Source organism: Drechmeria coniospora, chromosome 01, assembly GCF_001625195.1.
Source record: "Drechmeria coniospora strain ARSEF 6962 chromosome 01, whole genome shotgun sequence".
Lineage (NCBI taxonomy): Eukaryota > Fungi > Ascomycota > Sordariomycetes > Hypocreales > Ophiocordycipitaceae > Drechmeria > Drechmeria coniospora.
In genome coordinates this window covers 11,735,977-11,751,038 of record NC_054389.1, presented here as the reverse complement: position 1 = coordinate 11,751,038, position 15,062 = coordinate 11,735,977, and the positions used below count along the sequence as shown (strand labels likewise).

At 56.2% G+C, this 15,062-nt stretch overlaps 2 protein-coding genes across 2 annotated transcripts; one reads left to right on the top strand and one right to left on the bottom strand.

The window, feature by feature from the left end:
- Positions 1-311: 311 nt before the first annotated feature.
- On the top strand, positions 312-5,378 carry DCS_03121 (sulfite reductase beta subunit; the record flags this gene model as incomplete). Its single annotated transcript, XM_040800445.1, has 4 exons — positions 312-405; positions 651-799; positions 918-5,285; positions 5,346-5,378. 4 exons carry the CDS (start codon positions 312-314, stop codon positions 5,376-5,378), a joined length of 4,644 nt encoding a protein of 1,547 aa, XP_040661328.1.
- Positions 5,379-5,896: 518 nt separating this feature from the next.
- DCS_03120 (class 2 chitin synthase) lies at positions 5,897-9,520 on the bottom strand (the record flags this gene model as incomplete). Its single annotated transcript, XM_040800444.1, has 3 exons — positions 5,897-7,071; positions 7,148-9,207; positions 9,330-9,520. 3 exons carry the CDS (start codon positions 9,518-9,520, stop codon positions 5,897-5,899), a joined length of 3,426 nt encoding a protein of 1,141 aa, XP_040661327.1.
- Positions 9,521-15,062: the final 5,542 nt, after the last annotated feature.

The window sequence follows — 15,062 nt, the reverse complement described above, 5'->3', positions numbered from 1 at the left end:
ACTTCGTACTCCGTACTTCATACTACCTAAAGTGACCAATACCTAGTATAGCAAGTACAACGTACGTGCACCAACAGAGCATGACCTCTTAGTGCTGTACACGGTACACCCGGTTGTGCGAGCACGTACCTGTTATGTACTTGCAAGTGTCGGTACTCGGCGGCACAAGTATCTAGTTCCCTGCCATCATTTAGCTCGGAGCTCTCGTCATCGTGGCGGAGGAAGCAAGGCAGCAGGGACTTCCTCCTTCTTCGGCAAGGTCGTCCGTCTCCAATATCCTCCTTCGTCCTCTTCTGTTCAGCCTGCCGACCATGGATTTTATCTTCGGCCAGAGCAACTCCTCGCTTGGAGACACCACCATGGCCACTTCATCCTCTCACCTGATCCGCACGCCCGAGGAGGCCGGTACGTGTTCCCCTGTCGATTCGACCGTGTAAATGCATCGTGCCCTTCTTCCCCTCCTCCTGTCTGCTCTCGAGCTCTCTTCCTCGACCAACGCCGTAGTACCTGCGTGCAGATATTCCCCCTCCCGCCTTCACGACCACGGCCACCATCCGTCTGCATCTTATCCTCGGAGCGGGCAGTCTCGTGCTTTCAGAGCAGGAACGACAACGCACAGCGGACTGACCATCTCTACCTCTGAAATGTAGTGGCCCGGGTTGCCTACCTCTCGAGCGATGTCGTCGTTTCTGTCCAGCCGTCACTGGCGGTCGACTCGGCCTTCTCGCCGCATCTGAAGCGACTCGCTGCCCAGAAGCTCCCCAGCTTGGTCGCCGCGACGCCGGATGCTGTTGCCCATGTAGGTGGACGATCCATCGGCCCGCTTCTTCGCCGTCACTTTGGACCACGCATGTCCGTGTCTGCCATGGGCAGTCGCTGACGACACAGCCACGCCTGTCGCTAACTTGGCCTCGCAGGTCGAATCCGTGCGGCACAATGCAGATCCGTTGCTCTCCGTCTACGCCCCCATCCGCTCGGGCAAGCTGGTTTCCGTCACCACGACGTCGTCCATTCTCCTGCCCGCCATCTCTCACCTCTACAAGCTCGCCAGCTATCCCGTCGTCCTGCACGTCTCTCTTTCCCCGCGCGGTCATGCGCACTATTCGGACATTACCTCGATTCGCAACTCCGGTTGGACTTTCCTGCAGTCCCAGGACATGCAAGAAGCCCAGGACATGGCCATCACGGCTCACGCCTTGGCCGTGCGCACGGGGCGGGGCGTCATCCACTTCCTCGCCTTCGAAGCTCGCGCCGATGCCGAGCCCATCGTCGCCGAAGACGCTCGCCTGGTTCGGGACGTGCTGGATATCGAGAGCGTCAGAAGGTTCCAGTCCGGCGCCATCTCCTCCATCGGCCTCTACACGGACGACGGTCATGTTGCCGTTTCCTCGGACCACCCCGAGCCGACACCCGGCAAAGGCTTCCCCTCCCAGCCGGCAGATGGCCCTGACGCTGCGAAGTCAAGATCGGCAGGCACGTCGGTCAAGTCGAGCGAGGCTAGTGTGTCCTCTACCCCCGTCGCCCCGTCGTCCGTTGCCACGACGGTGGAGGCTGCGCCGGTCCAGGTCACCTCCAAGGATATCCACACGTGCGCCGCTCGAATCTGGGCTCATATGAAGACGGCATTGGGAAGGCAGTACGATGCCTTTCAGTACACGGGACCCACGACTGCCGAGAGCTGCCTCTTCATCTTCGGCTCCGCCACGAGCTCCTTCGCCGAGGCTGTTGACCGGGCAGGGCCGGATGACATATTTGCCGGGGTTGGCTTCCTCACGCCGCGCCTTTATCGACCTTGGATTGGTTCCAAGCTTACCGACGTCATCCCCAAGTCGGTCAAGAGAGTGGCCGTGCTCGAGGAAATTCACCGCGCCACGACAAAATGGGGCCCCATCCTCATCGATGTCCTGTCATCGATCCATCGTGGACCCGGTGGCGTTCAAGTCATTGTCGGCTACCAGCTGGGCTACCTCGGGCCCGAGACGACGGGCCAGGCCCTCCGCGGGATCATGCAGAATCTCACGGCGGAGAAACCGGTCCAGAACCTCGAGGTCGGCATCAGGGACGCGCCGCCACTGCCGTCTGCCGGGTACGCCTTGGAGACTCCGCAGCTGGAGACGGCCTACTCCAAAATTCTACATCAGCTGTTCGGGCCTAGGGCCTACGTCGCCAACACCCTAGACTCGCAGGGTGCCGGTGTCCCTTCCAAGCTCTCGGCGAGCCCCGAATTTGGCTTCGGCTCGCTTCTGGCACGCAAGGAACTTCGCTCTCGATTCGTGAACGAGGTGAAGGATGCCGTGAGCGGCGGCTCCTTTGCGACGGATGAACCCAAGAGCTGGCTCGCACGATGGGTCATGAACGCTGACAAGCGTACCGAGGCCGACGACATCGCCGATAACGTCATATCTCGCCTGGAAGCGGACGGTTCGCAGGCGGCCCGGACGCTACTCGCCCGACGCGCCCTGTTCCGCAGGGAGTCGCTCTGGCTCTTGGGTTCCGATGCCTGGGCATACGATCTCGGAAATTCGGGCGTGCACCACGTGCTCGCCTCTGGTGAAAACGTCAACATGCTCATCATCGACTCGACGCCCTACTCGGAGAAGGCCGCCGCCGATTCCGGCCGCAGAAAGAAAGACATTGGGCTGTACGGCATGAACTTTGGCAACGTGTACGTCGCTTCCACGGCCGTGTACAGCTCCTACACGCAGGTCCTGCAGGCGATGCTGGAGGCCGACAAGTTTGATGGACCTTCTGTCGTCTTGGCCTACCTGCCCTACTTTGGCGAAACGGACTCGCCTCTCACCGTCCTTCAGGAGACCAAGAAAGCCGTCGACGTTGGCTACTGGCCCCTCTATCGCTGGAACCCCGTCAACGAATCAAAGGGGGAGCCAAATTTTGCCTTGGACTCGGGCCTGATCAAGCAGGAGCTCAAGGCCTTTCTGGCGAGGGACAACCAGCTGACCCAGCTGATGAACAGAGAACCCACATTTGCCGCCAGCTTGGCGCAGGACTTTGGTACGGAAGTGCGCGCCCGCCAGAAGAGAAAGGCCAAGGACGCGTACCAAGAGCTCCTCGACGGCCTTCTGGGTGCTCCTCTGACTATCCTCTTCGCCTCGGACAACGGGAACGCAACCTCGCTGGCAAAGCGGCTTGGCAACCGGGGCAGGGCTCGCGGCTTGAAGACCGCCGTCATGGCCATGGAGGATTATCCCGTGGAGGATCTGCCCACCGAGGAGAACATAGTTTTCGTCACGTCGACGGCCGGCCAGGGCGAGTTCCCGCAGAATGGCTTGTCGTTCTGGGACGCCATCAAGGACAATGCAGATGTCGACCTGGCCACCGTGAACTACTCCATCTTTGGCTTGGGCGACAGTCACTATTGGCCTCGCAAGGAGGACAAGTTGTTCTACAACAAGCCCGCCAAGGACCTGGACCGAGTTCTCGGCACGCTCGGCGGCAAGCGATTCGCCGACGTCGGCCTCGGCGACGACCAAGATCCCGACGGCTACCAGACCGGCTACCAGGAGTGGGAGCCGAAGATCTGGCAGGCTCTCGGCGTCGACAACGTGGACGGGTTGCCGGAGGAGCCGCCACCCATCACCAACGAAGATATCAAGCTTGCGTCGAACTACTTGCGAGGCACCATTGTGGAAGGGTTGAACGACGCTTCCACCGGAGCAATCTCCGCGTCCGACCAGCAGCTGACAAAGTTTCACGGCACCTACATGCAGGACGATCGCGATGTACGAGATGAAAGGAAAGCGCAGGGGCTGGAACCGGCGTATTCCTTTATGATTCGGTGCAGGCTGCCCGGCGGCATCGCCACGCCCGAGCAATGGGTTCAGATGGATGACATCAGCACGGCCTTGGGCAACGAGACCATGAAGCTCACGACAAGGCAAACTTTCCAGTTCCACGGCGTCGTGAAGGGCAAGCTGAAGCCCGCCATGCAGGCCATCAACCGGGCACTGCTGACAACCATCGCTGCTTGCGGCGACGTGAACCGCAACGTCATGTGCAGCTCCTTGCCGGCACTGTCCAAGTACCACCGGCAAGTCTATGCTTGCTCGCAGAAGATCAGCGATCACCTGCTGCCGTCCACGAGTGCCTACCATGAAATCTGGCTCACGGATGACGATAACAAGAAGGTGCAGGTCGCCGGCGAAGCCGTGCAAGACTACGAGCCCCTGTACGGCCCCACGTACCTCCCTCGCAAGTTCAAGATCACCATCGCGATCCCGCCGCACAACGACACCGACGTCTACGCCCACGACATCGGGCTCATTGCCATCAAGGGAAAGGACGGGAACCTGGAAGGCTTCAACGTGCTTGCCGGCGGGGGCATGGGTGCCACGCATAACAACAAGAAGACTTACCCCCAGACTGGCCGGATGCTGGGCTTCTGCCAAACGGACGACGTCCACACTGTGTGCGAGAAGATCATGCTCGTGCAACGAGACAATGGAGATCGCAAAAACCGCAAGCACGCCCGCCTCAAATACACGATTGACGACATGGGCGTCGATGTGTTCCGGAACAAGGTCGAGGAGCTCTGGGGGCGGCCGTTCGCCAAGGAGCTGCCCTTCGAGTTCGTGAGCAACGTCGACACCTTTGGCTGGCAGAAAGATGAGACCGGACTGAACCATTTTACCTTCTTCATCGAGAATGGGCGCGTGGAAGACACGCCCGAGTTTCGGATGAAGACGGGCCTTCGGGAGATTGCCAAGGTGCACAAGGGCGAGTTCCGCCTCACCGGCAATCAACACTTGATACTCAGCAACGTCAAGGATGAGGACTTGCCTGCCATGAAGGACCTTATGCGGAAGTATAAGCTCGACAACATTCGCTTCTCTGGCCTCCGGCTCAGCTCCTCCGCTTGTGTCGCTTTCCCCACCTGCGGCTTGGCGATGGCGGAGTCTGAGCGATACCTACCAGTACTCATCTCGAAGCTGGAGTCCTGCCTGGAAGAGAATGGTCTTCGTCAGGATTCCATCGTCATGCGCATGACCGGTTGTCCCAACGGCTGTGCCCGACCTTGGCTGGCCGAGGTGGCATTCGTTGGCAAGGCTTTCGGCGCGTACAACATGTACCTCGGGGGCGGATACCATGGCCAACGGCTGAATAAGCTCTATCGGTCGAGCATCAAGGAGGAGGAGATTCTTGACATAATGAAGCCGCTGCTGAAGAAGTACGCGTTGGAGAGGCAACTGGGCGAGAATTTTGGTGACTTTTGCATCCGTGCAGGCGTCATCAAAGAGACAACGGATGGCCAGAATTTCCACGATGATGTCAGTGCGTTCCCACAACGAGATGTCATGAGAAACGTTGAATGCTGACATGAGAGACAGGTCGCGGAAGAGAACTCGGACGGGGAGCAATAACAGGCTGCGTTGGTGGCGGGGGTTGGATGCGCATCTTGCTTGGGCTTGGTGGCCCTGTTGCACTGCGGCGAGAGTGGCGTGGAAGCCGACATAAAAATGAAGCGAAGTCGACCGGCGAGCCATTATTGGCCTTCTCCGCACACTGTCCTTGTCGTTTCGTGCCCCTTTCTGTGGTTGAAGAAGGATTGTCAGCCGTCGCAATACTTGTGAAAGGACGTCACCATCAACCGGTTTGCACACGTAGACGCCGCACAAGAACGACGCGTACGCCCCAAATGGAGAAACATGCTTCAGAAAGGGTAATATATTCCAAGCTCTGTTTTCAAACGGGAGCACTCAACAGGTTTTCATCTTCGTTCATCATACATTCGGATCTCGGCTATTTTCAAGTGATGCCGTTCAAATCCTTGGGTGCCAAGGGACCTGGCTCAATCGAAAGCAAAACGTGCGGTAAAATTACAAACCACATTTCATCAACATCCACTCACGCCGCTCAACCCCTTCCATTTTTCATCCCCTCAACTCTTCAGACTGCTGCCCACGCTGCTAACCGTCTCGCTCAGCTTGCTGCCGACGCCGCCCATCCATTGTGGCATCTTGATGCTCATGCGCATCCTTCCTTCCACCATGATGTTGACGACGTTGATGATGGCAAATGCTGTTGAGCCCAGGGCACGGAATATGGCCAGTGAGGCGACGCTCCAGAGGATGAATCGCAAGTAGAAGTTGTCGCCGATGCCTTTGTTGCTGTACACTTCGGAGACGGCCATGGCGAGAATTCCATTGGCAATCATCCAAGACACCACCATGTACGTTCGTACACTTTTGTAGTAATCCTCCTGCAGCTGCGCCTCGCTGACCGGCTGATCGGGTGCGGCGAGGCGATCTCGCAGGTTTCGCAGGGCCTCGTCGTACCCGCTGTCAATGTCAAGTTGCTCGCTGGGCATCTCGAGCTCGACTGTTTGGCCCTTGCCCACGGCGCCGCCGAGGTCCGTCTTCATGACGTTGTCGCCTTTGGTGCCCCAGGTGACGTCGTGCGTGTTGCAGAAGGCGTAGACTTGCAGCGTGCAGATGTAGCTCGGCAGCAGTAGGAAATACTGCAGCGAGGAGGTGATCATGTGCCAGGGTTCGAGGTAGAGAAAGGACATGATGAAGTACAAGCCGATGGTGGACGCTGTGGAGACGATGAGGTTGGTGAAGACGTTGTTCCCAATCTCTATCCTCTGCTCTTCCGCTCGCTTTCCCGTGAGCTGCCAGACGACAATGTAGATGGAGGCAAAGATGGTGTAGCACATGATGATGCTGTAGATGATCATGCTCGCTAGATAGAGCTTCCGGGCCCCCTGCGGTCGATTTCCCAGGGACAGGATGAACTGGGTGGCGATGAGGAGCACGCAGGTGTACCTGAGAACGGTGAAGAACACAGTGGCAATGTTGTGGCCGAAAGGGTCGACGTCCGGATCTGTCAAGCCACCGGCAACGAAGTAGAAGGTCAGGTAGAAGTTGGCGAGGGAAAAGTATGTGAAGAGAAGTTGTATGGCCTGGTAGACGAATTCGATGATGAGGAGCATCTTGCGCGCGATGGTGTGATCGGTCGTCATGATCTGTCGGAACTGAAAGAGGGAGTAGACGGCGGCGAAGAAGGCGCCGTTGAGCCATCGTCGGCGTTGAGAGATGAACTCGGGGACGGTATCTAGCAGCTCTCACATTAGCTTCAAGCCCAACGAGCGAGCCTCCAACGGCAGGGACGACGACGCAAGGAAACGTACCCGGAACATCCGTCTCGCCGGTGCAGCCCTTGACGTATTTGAGCACCCATCGCTCGTCTCGCTTCGCCACCAGCTCCCAGCAGAGAATGCGATCCTCGGCGAGGTACATGTTGGCGGTGAAGACATCGGCATGCTGGCCGTGGAGGGTCTCGCCCTTGAAATACTGGCTCAGAGGCCCATGGCCCGTCTCGTCGTTCTGCAGGGCGTGGTACCGGTACGCGCTGAGGGCGCCGGGCAGCACGGTGATGTATCCGAAGACGGATTCCAGGGGCTTGTCGAGGATGTTGGACATCTTGTACTCGAAGTTCTGGGACGCCACGAGAGGGTTGAGCAGGTTGGAGCCGAGCCTTCCCTTCATGGCCTTGATCTCTCCGCAGGCACCGGCGACGTTGGAATCGGTATCGAAGGCCTTCCACAGGTGATAGAGAGAGTTTCCGCCCGGGCGGGTGCCGACGTCGAGCAGGATGCAAACGTTGGGGTTGAGGGCCTTGCCAAAGGCGTTGAAGAACCAGCGGTGCGAGTTCAGCTTGCGCTGGTTCTTCTCCTTGAGGCAGAAGATCATCTGGCAAGGCACGATGCCCTTCTCGGCGCCCTTGAACTTCAGGTCGGCGTCGAGAGAGACCTGGGTCGTGTACTCGTACACGTGGGCCTGGACGGCGCGGTTGTTGACGTAATTCTTGGCGATGCCGTGCTGGTAGACGCCCATGGCGGCCAAGGCGTCGAGGGTGCGGGGGTGGATCTTCTCGCGGCCATCCGAGATGATGCAGACGACGATCTTCTGCCAGCCGTTCTCGCCCCAGGTGCGGGAGCGGGAGCGGGAGCAGAAGTGGGCAATGTTCTTCATGACGGCGTGCATGGTCCTCGTGAAGCCGACCTCGTCCTCGTTGTACATGGTGATGCAGATGAAGAGCTCCGTCTCGCGCGCGGTGCGGCCGATGGACTGGCGAAGCTTGTAGCCCCTGTCGACGAAGTCGTCCGGGTCGCAGGTGACGGCCGTGTACCTCATGTGCGTGAACTCGACCTCGTTCCGGCGGGGCAGGAAGCTGTAGAGGATGGTGGGGATCTTGCACTCGAGAACGAGCTCGCCGTTGATGAGCTGGACCTCCTTCTTGGACATGAGGGGGGCGCGCACGCCGCGGCGCTCCTGGGCGCCGTCGGGGGCTGGGCCGTACAGCTCCGCCTTGTCCCACGCGTCGGACTCGTCATTGAGCGTCTCCTGCGAGGCAAACAGGGGAGAGTCGCGGAGTACGGGCAGGGGTCGCGGTTCGCTCGGGTCCGCCTCGGGGCCGGGAGCGAAAACGTCGTCGTCGTCGGCGTCCAGGGGGATGGAGATGGTGGCTTCGTCGGCGGAGACGTGCGAGCCTCGGGCGGCGGCGGCGGAGAAGGAGTTGGAAAAGAGAGGCGCGGGAGGCAGCGGGCGACGCGGGCTCCCACCATAACGAGACGAGGGCGTACCCGGCCTTGGGCTGCCGTTGAGGTCGGAAGGTTCGTAGGCGACGTTGGAAGCGGGCGGGCGGGCGTAGTCGGAGGCGACGGACGAGGGGGTCCAGGGTCTGTGGGGTGAGGGCGAAGCGTTTCCCCTGCTCGCGAAGGGCACGTAGGTCGAGTCGGGAGGCGGCAAGTTGGGGGCATCGTCGAGGACGGAGGCGGATCGCGAGTGGGACGAGGTGACGCTCGGCTGGTAGGATCGTCTCGGGGATCGGGCACTATGCGGCGGCGCAGGTGAGCGAGAGTGTTTGTGCTCCTCCATCACGACGGCCGGGGTTTTGGGCATTCGGTTCGGGCTTCGAGAGCTGGTCGCCCGTAGTTCTCTGGCAGGGCGGCGTCTCGAAGGGTGCCGGCCGGGAGCGTGCTCGACTGCCGTCGCTATCGGCGTCTGCGCCGCAACTTCCGCAACTTTGCAGTCGTCGACGGGTCTCTGCCGAGGTGGAAGGAGGTCGAGGCGGACGAGAGGCGGCTTCACCCGTGCCCGTGCCTGTGCCTGTGCCTTGTTCACGCCGTCGTGCTCTGCCTCGCCTGTCGGACAGCACGGCGAGCGACGGCTGGGGCAGACGGAGGGACTTGGAGGGTGGACGAAAGGTTGGGCAGAAAGAGGGAGATGGAAAGGACGAGAGGGGATATCGAGGAGAAGGAGAGGTTGTGGGAAGCGGAGGGGTTCGACGGCCACGGCGGAGCAACATACCCGTACGTCTGGGTAGGTGTGTTCGTCTGGGCATCCCCATAGGCCCTCGTGCCATCGGCAGGGTCGTCGTACGAGGTCAGCAGCCGCACGGCGGCAGAACGCTGGCCCGTCGGCGTCTCGTACTCGTCCCTGTAGTTTGCCACGCTGTACTCGTACTCGGGCGGCCGGGATGGCGTGTTTGGCCGAGGCATGGCTGCCGACGACGGACGAGGCAGAGAATGGATCGAGGCTTTGGAATGCGGGCCAAGTCGGTTGCCTCCGTGACGGTCGATGACGTGCCGACGAGGGGACGGTTGGCGGTGGCGACGGGGACGACGGGGGCGACGAGGAATCGACAACAGAGCAGCGAGAGCGAGAGTCGAACGGCGTGCGTCTTGGTCCGTATCGTTGTCGGCACGCGGGAGGACGACGAAGACAGGAGCCGCCTTCGGAAGCCTTTTCCTGCTGGTGAGTGGCGAGAGAGGAGGGAGAGTGAGGGTGGGAGGTGACGAAAGAGTGGACAAATACAATGACGAGCATGAGGAGGGCAAGGATGCTTGCCACGATGCCGCCCCAGCGTGCGAGTAAGTACTTGCCTGTACCCGTCCGCACAGTGCATTCGCAGATGGATGTATGGCTAGAGGGCTACCAGTCCGCAGGTGTGAAGGTGCGTGAACTTGTAGCAGGTACCAGTGCGTCCTACGTCCATGCGCGTCAAGGCAGGTACGTGTACATGGAGGATGTCTGTTTTGCACGGTGTTCGAGTACTGTGCAGCACATGTATTGTACAGGTACCGTGTAAGAAGCAGCAAGTACAGATGAAGAGGGAAGGGAGGGGGTCGTCACCAGTCGCGCTAGTTTGAAAACAAGATGGCGCGGTTGGCCTAGCAACGCCGGATTCCAGACCTGCACGGAAGTACCGTGTTGGTGCAGTCAGTAAGGAGTAGTACATGTTACTTGCCATGCAGTGGCTGGATCCTGTAATTACGGTGAGTAAGCACACTTGTGGTCAGTACAAGCAAGTGCAGTACAAGCAAGTACAAGCAAGTACAAGTACGCGCGCTGGATCGCCTGCAAAACGAGGTACTTGTAAGTATTGGGATATTTGCATGTAAGTAAATACATGTGGCTAGTACTTTGTGTACGCACCAGCGACGCGAATCAGGCCCTCTTGGCTACCCTACACTCACATGCATGCATCACTTTGGCATGGATGTATCCGTATTCTCGTAGGAGGACGTAATACGGGATGCTATGTGAAGTTGAGCAAGATGGGCGAATCAAGGTACACGAACAGATCAGAATACACTTTTTCATTTATCAGTTGGTTGCGGAAACTGCACGTCCAAGATGCACAAGTATTCAGCCTAGCAGTGCGCGCGACAGGCCTCACAGGCAGGTTAGTGCTTTTGCACTCCATCAAACGTGGCCGTCCACGCCCATGCCCGTATCTCCCAAGTACAGAGAGGAAGGTTTGCGGACATGCCCTGAAAAGCGTCCGGCCGGCGAATTGCATTCGGATGGGAACGGAACAGCAGGCCTCAACATTGCGGTACTTGATCAACGGACAACCAAAGGACAAGGCGCAGCAGAGCGATGCCCGACTTCGGCCATGTACAGTGCGTGCGCGGAAAGAGGGATTTCGAGACGGCATCCACGGAGTACAGGTGGAGTAATTAGTTGAAGAAGCCAGCAGTTTGCTCATAGCCAAGTACTGTAAGCACTTGCAAGTGAGTGCCGCACAGCACAAGCGAGAGCGTTGGTCATGGTGATGCGACGACTGTCCTGTAGCAAGCAATACATGCTTATAGGTGGCCGTGCATGTACATGATACTTGCACAGTACGCCGTTGTTGTGCGGCTCAAAGGGGTGAAAGCCATTGTCCACCTACGGAGGACAAGCACTACAGTGCGCGCAAGAACTTGCTTGTAGGTTGTCCACTGTAAGTAAGTACTCCGTATAAGTGCTTGTACAAGAGATGACTTGCAATACTTGTATGACAGATGTAACAATAATACTTGCATCGTAAAGTCAGCGTACGAGACGTAGTGGGAAGGCTTTCCTTGAGCTTTGTACGTACTGGCGTATACCTACTCCGTACTGTACTTGTGTTTGTAAGTACAGGGTATCTGTACAGTGTGCATGAGCAGTGCCAGCACGTTATTATACGGCAAGCGCACTTGCGGCCTCGTGGCATTAATTGCTGTACATGTACTCCGTACTCTGTACATAATTTAATAATAATAATAATAATAATAACAATAATAATAGTCGTAATAGTGTCGACTTCCAAAGTATGAAGTACTTTACAGCACACCGACAGGAAATTAGCTACGGACACCTTCCATGAGCATGTTTATTACTCCCCGAGTAATAATACTTTCTTTGCATCTTGGGCAGAGCACGTCCAGGACAGTCCCAGTCGGGAAATGCACACGTTAGAGTCGTCAGCACACTTTCATGCACGGATAACAATGTACAAGTAATACATGTACCTAGCACTCCGTAAGTATAAGCATCGCATGCCTTTGCCGGCAATGTACTAACATGTGTACTTGCACTTGTACGGAGTACTCGGGATAGTGATGGTAGTTGTGATAGGTGTCCTGGGAAGGAACAGGGCATCGTGTTATTACGGTACCTCCAGAGTCCTCCGAATTCAGTGCTTATTGTACGGAGTACGGAGTACAGAGTACTTGAAAACATGTAGTTGCAAGTACAGTAAGTACTAGCAAGTACGGAGTACTCCGGTTGGATTACTAAGACATCAAGCAGTACGGAATACTCCGTAAGCACTCCGTACTCGGTACAGTATTATGAAATACTGAACATGTACTTTTACGTGCTTGTACAGTACATTTACACGTATCCACAAGCACGCACTCCGTACATGTACCTGTACACGTAACTCTTTCACGTGGACGTTTGCCGAGAACTGAATTCATACAGTAATAATTTTTAATGCCTATAATGCCTACAGTATACCTGTGCTCCATACTCCGTACTTGTAAATATTACCGCCTAGTCACCATATGGTGGGCACATACTCCGTACTCGCACTTGTGCTGGTATTACAGCACTTACATGTACTCCCTGTGTATAGCAGGCAGGTGTGCATGTACATGTACACGTCTGAGGCATCCAATGAGGCATTAATATATTGCAGGTACCTTGAAGGATCGACTTGCCCGTATTTCAAGCACCTGCCAATTTGGCCTACAGTACGGAGTACAGTACGGAGTTTTTTGTACATGTTCAATCAATGACTGCTGCACGAGTACATGTAGCAGTGCAAGTATTGCAAGCACACCTCCTTGCATACTCGCATGGCGTACAAGTACAGAGCAAGAAATGGGAACATTTGGCACTCCGTGTCCGATATCAACTGGATATGGACATGAATAGTCTTGGGTGTAGGCCGCACCTTGGAACGAAGACCTAGCAGGAGTAGTACATGTCCATGTGTACTCCGTAGTACCGTGCTTACTTTACATGCATGTACTGTACATGAACATGTTACTTACTCGCACTCAAGTGTCCACCGCCTACTTGGGTACGGATACGGAGTACTCGCACGTACTATAACAGTGCTTACTTACAGTAGGTGCATGTATAGCCGAGTATTCGTACTGGTACGGTATGCAGCTTGTAGTTGTTATCACTAGTAATAGTACGGACTGTACCTGTACAACTACTGTATATGTACCTGTACAACTACTGTATATGTACCTGTACAACTACTGTATATGTACCTGTACAACTACTGTATATGTACCTGTACAACTACTGTATATGTACCTGTACAACTACTGTATATGTACCTGTACAACTACTGTATATGTACCTGTACAAGTACCAATACTTGTACTGTGCTGTAGGTAGGCGAGCGATTTCACGCCTTTGTAGGATTTGGTTGGTAATAATAACACAGGCAAGGCGTTTATCCGCCCATGACAGTTATTGACCTGGTCCTGATTCGTGCACTCCAACCGACTGGCTGCCGAGGTACATGTATTGGCGCTCGTGCATGCAAGTACTGTACTGTACCCAAGTACTTACAGTGCTCACGTAAGTGCGCCTACTTGTGCTTGCAACTACAGTACATGTACATGCTCATGTACACCGACGCGCTTGGTACGGTGAGAGTAGGCAGTACGCGCGCGGACAGTATACTTGGGTCTTGGGTGTACACATGTACTTGTATCTGTGGCAAACCTTTGATTGTACAAGTACGGAGTAGCAATGCTCCATACGGCGTAATTTCGTGTACACGTACTTGGTTACATGGACGCGCGGCGATGCGCCCACAAACCCGAAACTTGGTGGAGTGAATCAGGGTGATTCGATTCCGTGGCTGACGCCACAAACAGACCCGTTTAGGGCGAGGCGGCCGGCGCCAGTCGCCTTGGGCCAATGAAATGCCAATGGTACCTGAGGCAGCATCGGTAGGTGGCCCCTCCCATCAGCGCCATTGGCTACCAATAGTGGGTTGATCGTTGGGCCACGCCCCTCTGCGGCGCCTCGTGGGCCCTAATTACCATATCCGTTCTCGAACGGACAGTCGATCCTCTCGCACGGAGTACATGTGCAGCGCATACAGATGAGCTGTATTACTACGGCGGAGTACTTACTTAGTTGTAAGCACACGAATGCTCAGACTGTTGCTCTGTACATCTGGTGTACGTACAGTACCCCGTAATAGTTGTACATGTACTTGCGCAATCAAAACAGGCACTTCCCGGTACATTGCTTACTCCGCAAGTGTCCACCTACACGTATGTACATAAAGTCCAAGTTGCTGTAACTGCAAGTACTCGTTCTCGTCCACGCAAGTACTTTCGGTACATGTACAGTCACAGATACAGGCGCCGTATCCTCCGTTCTTGTGGTTGTATCCGAGTGGTACGATGGTACGGAGTACGAAGTACTTGCATGTGCCTCTATTGCCCGAATTTCTACAGTACGAGACTGGCTTTCGAATCCCTCCCTCCATCATTCATCGAGGTTCTAGTATGGAGTACTGTACTCTGAGTGATTCTATCCAGTTCCCATTTTCATTTCATTTCAACTTGTAGATGTACTGTAGATGTGCACGTACAGTACACGCATGCACCGGCACAAGTGAGAGTGTGATTACTGTACTTACATGTACTTACTGTCCTCCGTCCTCCGTACGAGTAAGGATATGCGCTAATCCCCTGCCAGCACTCCAAATGTGCATGTATACAGTGCCCCCCTCCCGTGCACCTGCACTGTACTCCCAGAGCCCGCACTGGAATGCTGGAAGATTTCCTCGTCCGGGGTTCCCGCAGCACAGCCCACCCCCCTTGTTTCTTGTTGGCATTGGCGTCTTGCCCCCTCCTGTAATAATAATCGTCGTCCCTACTCCGTAGTCCTTGTTCCCTTCGTTTTCCCCTTTTCTTCTTTTCTCATGCACGACTTCGTTCGACGAACCTCCTCCGTCTTTCCTCACCCTTCCAGTCATTCCTTTCAGACGCAAATCGCTGCCGCTGCGTCCGTTGACGCCTTCGCCCGACAACCCACGCTCCCTTTCGCTCTCTTCGTCGGACGAAATCGACAGGCTGCTCTGGCTCGCTACAAAATCCTTTCTCGTCCGTCCCGTCTTGGATTGAACCGAACCGTCTGGCACAGTTTTGGTTGCATCTGTCACCCGAGTATTCCGCGAATACGACTCGTTACACGACTTCGACGCCGCATACAGTTGTCTTGATTGTCAATACACCCTAGCTCAAG